Source organism: Benincasa hispida, chromosome 11 (genome assembly GCF_009727055.1).
Source record: "Benincasa hispida cultivar B227 chromosome 11, ASM972705v1, whole genome shotgun sequence".
In the NCBI taxonomy this organism is placed as follows: domain Eukaryota; kingdom Viridiplantae; phylum Streptophyta; class Magnoliopsida; order Cucurbitales; family Cucurbitaceae; genus Benincasa; species Benincasa hispida.
This window is the reverse complement of record NC_052359.1, coordinates 76332453-76340353: the sequence shown is the minus strand read 5'-3', so window position 1 is coordinate 76340353 and position 7901 is coordinate 76332453. Positions and strand designations below refer to the sequence as shown.

The 7901-nt window shown below is 32.8% G+C and overlaps 1 protein-coding gene across 2 annotated transcripts; it reads left to right on the top strand.

Annotated features, from left to right (window-relative positions):
* The first annotated feature begins 462 nt into the window (after positions 1 to 462).
* On the top strand, positions 463 to 6654 carry LOC120090170. Of its 2 annotated transcripts, none has more exons than XM_039047695.1 (2): positions 463 to 859; positions 6530 to 6654. In XM_039047695.1, exon 1 carries the CDS (start codon positions 674 to 676, stop codon positions 818 to 820), a length of 147 nt encoding a protein of 48 aa, XP_038903623.1. In that variant the 5' UTR covers positions 463 to 673; the 3' UTR covers positions 821 to 859; positions 6530 to 6654. The 2 variants fall into 2 exon arrangements, with proteins under 2 accessions (XP_038903623.1, XP_038903622.1); XM_039047694.1 differs by lacking the exon at positions 6530 to 6654 and adding an exon at positions 1197 to 1758 and having other exon boundaries at positions 464 to 859.
* The last annotated feature ends 1247 nt before the right edge of the window (positions 6655 to 7901 follow it).

Genomic DNA, 7901 nt, shown 5'->3' with positions numbered 1-7901 from the left:
AAGGGGAAAATACATTTTCGTTCCTAGGTTTTGGTCTAGTTTTTATTTGGTTTTTAGGTTTCAAAATGTTACGTTTTTTTTAGTTTGATTTCAACTTATTCCTTAGGTTTCAAAATGTTACAATTTTATATATGAGATTTGAGTTCTGTTTCAATTTATTCTTTAGGTTTGAAGATTTAGATTTTTAAACTTCAAAACTTTTCTAAATACTTACTTTCAGTGTATTAATGTAAATTTTAAAATTAATGAAGTCTCGCTATTTTTTCATTATCATCAAAATTATAAAAATTTACTTTATAATTATTTAACATTACACTAAATGAAATTGAAAATTAAAAATGTAAATCTCGTGCTAAATTGAAACTAAACATTTTATTGATTTAAAAAAAATAAAAAGTGTAACATTTAAAAAAAAAAACTACTCTTCCCTTAAAATAATGTGAAAAAGGAAATCCTGATCAAATCATCTCGAGGTACACGCTATGACCTATGAGTAACATTTCTTCAATCTTTAGCTTGCAGTTTTTATCTTTTACTTCGCACAATCCAAATTCTCTCTACCTCTCTTCTCCAATGGCTTCCTCTAATTCCAATCTCTCAATTACTTCAATGGATTTCCTCTGAAACATCCCAATCTACGTTTTTTTTCCTATAACAACACACAGCGAAGGCCATGCCATTGCCATTGCACTTGGCGTTCTGGATCGCCGACATGGTTTGGGTAGCCTTTAGCGGCTGTATTACTTCTTGTTTGGCCTTAGCCGACGAGGTCGCCGGCTCCATCAGAACTGGCGATATTGGCGCTTTTCACATTGGCTGACCGGAGATTCATTCGATTTCATCAATTCCTAACTCTCTGGTTTGTATTGTAACCTCGAATTTTTTTCCCTTTTGTTTTCACTTCTGAAGTTTGATTGTTTGTTTTGTCTAGTAATTCTGTTTCTGACCTAATTCATGTCCACGCGAGAGCAACCTTGTGATGATTTTCTAATCTTTTATTTCTGTAAATTGTGCTCTCCCTATGCTTTTGATGATATTTATAGGGTTTCTAAAATCGGTTGGGTCATTGTTTTTGTCTTAATCATTTGAACTGTGATCTGGAATGCCATTGCGCAACAATTGATTTGCAGAGTCTTTTGTGTTTTTTAAGAAATTGAAGAGGTTGCAATTTGTTTATTTCTTGCTTTCTTATACAGAGAAATTATGGCTGCCTAAAATGGAAACTATAGGAATTTGGTTTCCTCTTCATTGATTCAACTGACATTGTCAAGTTTGAAGAGCAAATATGGCAAGTCTTTGTGGCAGCATTTTTCTGCTTCTAGTACCAGTGAATGTTTAACATTTGATCATTGGGCATTCAAAATATGTCATTTCCATCCAATAGAAGGGTTTGGATGCTGAAAATATGGATTCATGAAATGTTTGGGAGTGATTTTGAACGTTTGTTATTTTCAAAACCACTTGAAAAATGTTTTTTAATTCTTCAAAATTAATTTTAATACTATGAAAATTGCATTTAAACATGTAAAATTAAACATTGAATTGATTTTGTGTGATGAAATGTGTGTTTCAGAGTGATTTTAAACATGGCAAAAATGATTTTAGCCATTTCAAAATCACTCCCAAACATGCACTTAATATTTGGCCCAAATTCCCGCTATTAACAACTTAGTGGTCATTGAACTTCATGTGCCTAGTTTTCTTCTTCTATGAGATAGGGGCATCCCCCAGTTGCTCTGAAATTCTTTATCTGGGCTATGCTTTTTCTCACTCATTCTACTCTTTCACTCTGCGAATTCATTGTCAGTTATCTGCCTTATTTTATTGATTCATTTCAATTGAATATATCCTACTCATCAATAGTTTACAACAATGGATTGAATATTGACGGACATCTTAACTACATCTGATATACTGATCTTTCCTACTGTCTTATGATAAATGAAAATCAGCTGGAAAGAATGTTTGTTTGGGATCTATTCTTCAATAGGGTGTCTCTGTAAATAGGAGCCAGTCAAGATATTCTTTAGTTTTCTGAAATTCCAACTGGAAACTTGACGATTAATTTCCATTGTGAAACTAGAAAAGGATGGCTGCTCTGATCTGTTTGTATAGATCTGTTAAGAATACTAGTTGGAAGATTGGTAGAGAAATATTAGAAGAGCATATTTTTCATTATTAGGAATTGGTTAGTGAAAGGAGATTATAAATAGGGTGACTTAGAGGGTTTTCGGATTTGCAAAAATTGGGGGTAGTTCTTTTCAGAGAATCCCTTCTCGAAGTGCTTTTGGGGTTGGGCATTGAAAATTTTCATTTTTAGTGTTATTGCAAAAGCACATGAAACCATAAAAATCACAACTTTTATATACAAGAAACTATATCTGAACCCAACGATTTCACGTTGTCTCTTTAAGACAAATTTATTCACTCTAGTATCTGAGTTTAGAGAGTAATTGTCTCCTAAGATAGAACAGATTACCTTTCTTATGGATGTAGCACTCCATCCACAAGATCAACAAACTAAACTTTGTGGATATACCGAACTTCTTTAGCATATTTTGAAAATGGAGAGAAATTTTTAAGGGAAGAAAATGCTATGGAAAACGTCAAGAAAACAAATTGAAGAAATGGCATATTTATAGACTAATTTGTGGCCATTTGAATAGTCATATCCTTTCTTCAATTTAGTTATTTATGAAGCGATGCAATCATCCATGAAAAAACACAACTTATGGAATTGAAAAGATACAACCCTACATGAAGAATAATATACCATTTATTTCAACAATCCCCCGTAAATGGTAAGTTGAAAAATTAAGATAAAAGAAACAAAAAAAATATTTGGTATTTTCCAATGAAGAATCTACATTGAGATAAGTAGTAAACACTTTGAATTTTCCCTAGTGAACATCAATCGAGTTTACTTAGTTAATCAGTGGACTTTGATGCCTTGAACTGTCAGCCATTCTAGAGTAAACTAAAATATTTGAAGTACACAGTTTTTCATTATAACAAAGTTTGTTCTCATAATTATGTTCATTTTGAACACTACCTAGTCTCATGGGTGTTTTAGAGAATTCGCCTTAAAATTCTCATAGAAAGGACCCTTCACACTCACCTAGGTGATTCCTATAACGACATCATTTATGCTCTTTTCATAAATAATTATTCAACAACTTATAGAAATCATTAAAAGCACAATGCTTACCCTAAAATCACACTAGCATTGTCTCATCATCCTTAAAATGGATAAGAAGAAAAAAAAATTCAACGCAGTGTAAGTTATCCAGAGGTTGGTTTGCTCTTTGAACCTAGATCTTGAGATCTCCAGAGGTTAGGTTGCCTCTCTGGTTAATTTTTTAAAATTAAAGGCTTTAATCTCATTCTCCATGAACTTTCAACCAATTCTCTAATTAGGCCTTTTGTAAGCGGATCTGCAGTATTATTTTTTAACCTTACAAAGTCAATTGTGATAATTCACTAGAAAGTAGTTGTTTGATTGTATTTCCTAGCCTCTTTTTAAATTGTTTTCCAATGTTCTAAAATTGAATTGTCAATTTCGGAATAGCCAATATTATCAAATACCTCACACTAATACCATTTCCATAACCTACACACCGAGGTTTTGTGGTATCCTTGCAATAGATTTTTATCTACTTCTTAGCAAGCACTTATAATGGTATCAATGTGTTGTATTTAATACTTTTCTTTTACCACTTTTGGATATGAAAATTGAGAATCATGATAGCTCTTCAAATTAGGAATTAAATCCGCATCATCCAATGTCAAACTTTAGGAGAATCAACTAAGTAAGCAAATTGAACAATATTCACTTTATTAATGTGACAACCTGACCCATTTTCACCGTTATAGTAAAAAATTACTGAAACAGGGATGACTATTTCAAATCATTTTATTAAATAAATAAAACTATTTAATCGAGTCCCTAAAAACATTTTTTAAAAAAACATTCAAAACACTAAATTTTTTGTCTGACATTAAATTCTAGTTTCAAAACATTCAAATGACTAACAAAAAAACATAGTCTGAGCGGAAGCGATTTCTCATGTTCTCATATGACTGTCATGGGACCATCTGTCACTTGTCAATCGATTCCTATCATTGCCTGGAAAACATAAAGGAGAAAGAATGAGTATAACAATACTCAGTAAGTGACCCACTACTGGGCCCCTGTTAACTAGTCTATTTAGACAATCGTGTACATCCTAAAGCATAACAGTTGTGGTGAACTCGAAATGTCACAAATCAGTCATAAACATGATCCAAAGGAACATGCATCAGACATAGTGTATATCCTAAAGGTATACAAATCAGTCGTAACGTGAACCCGAAGGAATACGCATCTGTCATAGTGTGTATCCTAAAATACACAAATCAGTCGTAACATGAACCCGAAGGAATACGCATCAATCATAGTATGTAACCTGAAGGTACATAATCAGTCATAAATGTGCACATATACAGTCATATGTGTACATTTGCCCAAATAAGAAAAGCTAATAAGAACCCAGTAGTTTATCTTAGGGGTAAAATTACCAGTATATCTTTAGTCAACTGTACATATCATCATGGTCGAAACAGTTCATTAAGTCAATATCATTAAATCATGCAGTTTAATCAATCAGAAAAATTAACAGTCCAAACAGTCTAGAATAATTAGTCCAATCAGTCTTATTAGTCTCAAGAAAGTAGTCCTAGTAGTCTAAAGTAAACAGTCTAAGTAGTAAGGACAACTGGTTCGAAGGTGAACCAGTAGAAGGTCACTTACCTTGGATTAAAATTCTAAAATTAATCAAGGAAATCAATCTCCAACAAAAACTTGAATTAACGTTCCAAATGCTTTGTTTGCTCCAAATTTATTCCAAATTTCACTCAAATATTCAAATCTACACATAAACCACAATTAAGGATTTAAAATCCAATTCCCAACATTTAACTAATCTAAAAAGTTTCATAGTCTTAATACTCACCAAATAAAAATCTAGTGAACGGCGGTAACCGGAATCAATCGACGAGTGACAGATAGACTCGTGACAAAACCATATGGGAACAAGAGAAACCACTTCCGCTTAGTCTATGCTTTTTTGTTAGTCATTTGAATGTTTTGAAACTAGAATTTAATGTCAGACATAAAATTTAATGTTTTGAATGTTTTCTTCCTAAATGTTTTTAGGACCCTGATTAAATGTTTTTATTTAATAAAATGATTTGAAATAGTCATCCCTGTTTTAATAAATTTTTGCTATAACGGTCAAAATGTTTTGAATGTAAATGTGCATTATGTCATAACGACCCTTGTCAGAGTACTTGAAAGGTCGAGTCGTTACAATTAAAGATAGAGTGCTTGAGTATTATATTCTCATACAAACATAAAGCTCACTAAATTCACAATAATTACTAAATCAAAGACTAGACATTTTACACACTTTAGGCCGATAAAGCAATGTCTGCAACTCCATCAAAAAGATTCTCCATCTTAGTTATATGGGCTTCGGCATTTCTCTTCTGAAAGTTCCTTGGCTTGCAACAATCCTTCGATTGATGTCCCATTTTATTGTAATTAAAGCACTTGTCATTGAACTTTCTTGTGTATTGTTGCCAACAATATTTTCCTTGGGATCTATGACACTGTCTAGAGAACTTTTTTCAGCAATTTTATTGTTCTCTTCAATCCCAAGACGAACCACAAGTTCTTCAAGTTTTATCTCCTTGCTTTTATATTTGAGATATTTTTTAAATTGCTCCATGAGGGTGATAATTTTTCAATTATTGTTGCTACCTGAAATGATTAACTCAAAAGCATATTCTCAAAATGTAAATCATGAAGAATTACTTGGAGTTCTTGTACCTAACTTATCGTCATTTTTAATCCACCAATTTATAGTCCAAAAACTTGCCAACTATGAATTTCTTCGAACTGACAACTTCTATTTTATACTTTTTCTCTAGTGATTTCCATAGATTCTTTACTGAATCAACACTACTATATACATTGTTAAGTGTGTTGTCCAGTCCATTCAGAATATAATTCTTACATAGGTATTCAACATGTTTCCATGAGTAATCCACCATTTTATAGTCCAAAAATATTCCTCGATGCACAATCACTCGATACGGCTGCAATCGACACGTGTATACTTGATCATATCCACGTCATACTCAATGTTTGATTACTTTATACTCGATTCTTTTGAATTCTCCGTGTCGTCGGAACCTGCTCTATAATTAATGCTCATGTACGAACATACACAAATTGGAGAATTTTCTGACAATGTACACGATTCTTTCAAATCAATTTCTTGAAATGTGAAGTAATTTTTTTTTATTAACTAAGAACAAACAGAATTGAAACACAAAAGAGAAAATCGAGATCACTTCTTTCCTTCCAAAAAACCCACTTCACAAAACCTGTTTTTCTTGACAGAGACCAAGTTATAAAGGCATTGAGATCATTTTAATATATTGTCTCACACCTCAAGTAAATAAATGTTTTTTTTTTTTTGCTCAGATTTTTCTTTTCCGAAGATGTGCAAGACACAGACATAGCAAAGAGAACAAGTGAGTGTGAGTTTGTGCATGTGCACTGATACATGCAAGTAGCTCCTAGTGGAGCGAGGATGAGGGGAGAGGGCTATGAAACAGTANAGCTATGAAACAGTAAGCATCGAGTTGAGAATACCAAGTATCGAGTGACAAGCATCAAGTATCGTGTAGCAAGTAGCGATTATAATGAGTATTTAACAGTTACCTATTTTCCTAACTGCTCACTTTCTGTATTGTTTTTCTTGAATGATGGAGAAGTATATATTCTTATGTTATGGTGGTACATGGGACGACATAGAAGAACACTATACTGGAGGCCGTTTGAAGGGTTTGCTAGTTCTGAGCACGTTGACGTATAATGAGTTGGTAAATCTATATGAGATCATGCAAGTCAGTTTGGCATAGTTCAAGCTTAAAATGAGGATGACAAATAAGATAGATATTGATTCTCTTTTGGTATGCTTAATGGACGGTGCTGATGTTAAATTTATCCTCTTAGAGTATAACCATACTAGACCGTAGGTATTTGTAAGTCTTGAGGAAATCGAAGAAATTCATCGCGGGGTAACATTTTATTACCCAGAGAGATTAGATCAACCCATGTGTGAAGGTGATGTCAATGAGCATGATGTTTTTCCATTGGGTGTCTCACTGGAAAACGACAACATCGATGTTAATATAGGAACGTATTGCATCCGAATGTGACAATAAAAGATGTTGGGACATATATAAATGAGAATGTGATGATAGAAGAAGAAGATGTTAGGAATGAAGAACAGACAACCCTAGTTGTTTTAAGGACTAATCCTTTTGTTGTAAATGAAGAACAACCAACCTATGTTTTTTTTTTTCTGGAGAGTGGTCTTTCTTGTTGGGGTTGATACTCTAAATCTCATGGATACTGTAGTTTGTAATTGTAATATACAAGCATTTTATTTATTTAATAAAATATGAGATGTTTTATTCAATATTTAGTAGTATTAACCCACAAACAAATAAACTAACATCCAAGATTATCATCTGTAGCTTAAACGTGTATGTAGAGGCATACAAGTGGATCATGTTTGAGTGATAACCTAAATGGTCTGTAGTAGATGGATAAGGTTGGGTACCTTATCCTGGTGACACTACGAATATGTCACTTTGTAGATGCTACAATTGTTGTAAAGTGCTACAAATGATCTGATTCTGATCATTCGTGTAGAGACATATAAGTGAGGGTATTCTATACAAAGTAATTTGTATAAGACCGAACCACGAAATGAATAGTCTCATTATATAACACCATTTATAATGGAGACTTACATTTCATTGGGATGATCATAGATAACACGACC

Coding starts and splice junctions, on each gene's coding strand:
- LOC120090170 (XM_039047695.1), top strand. CDS start 674: ATGCCATTGCCATTGCACTTGGCGTTCTGGATCGCCGACATGGTTTGG.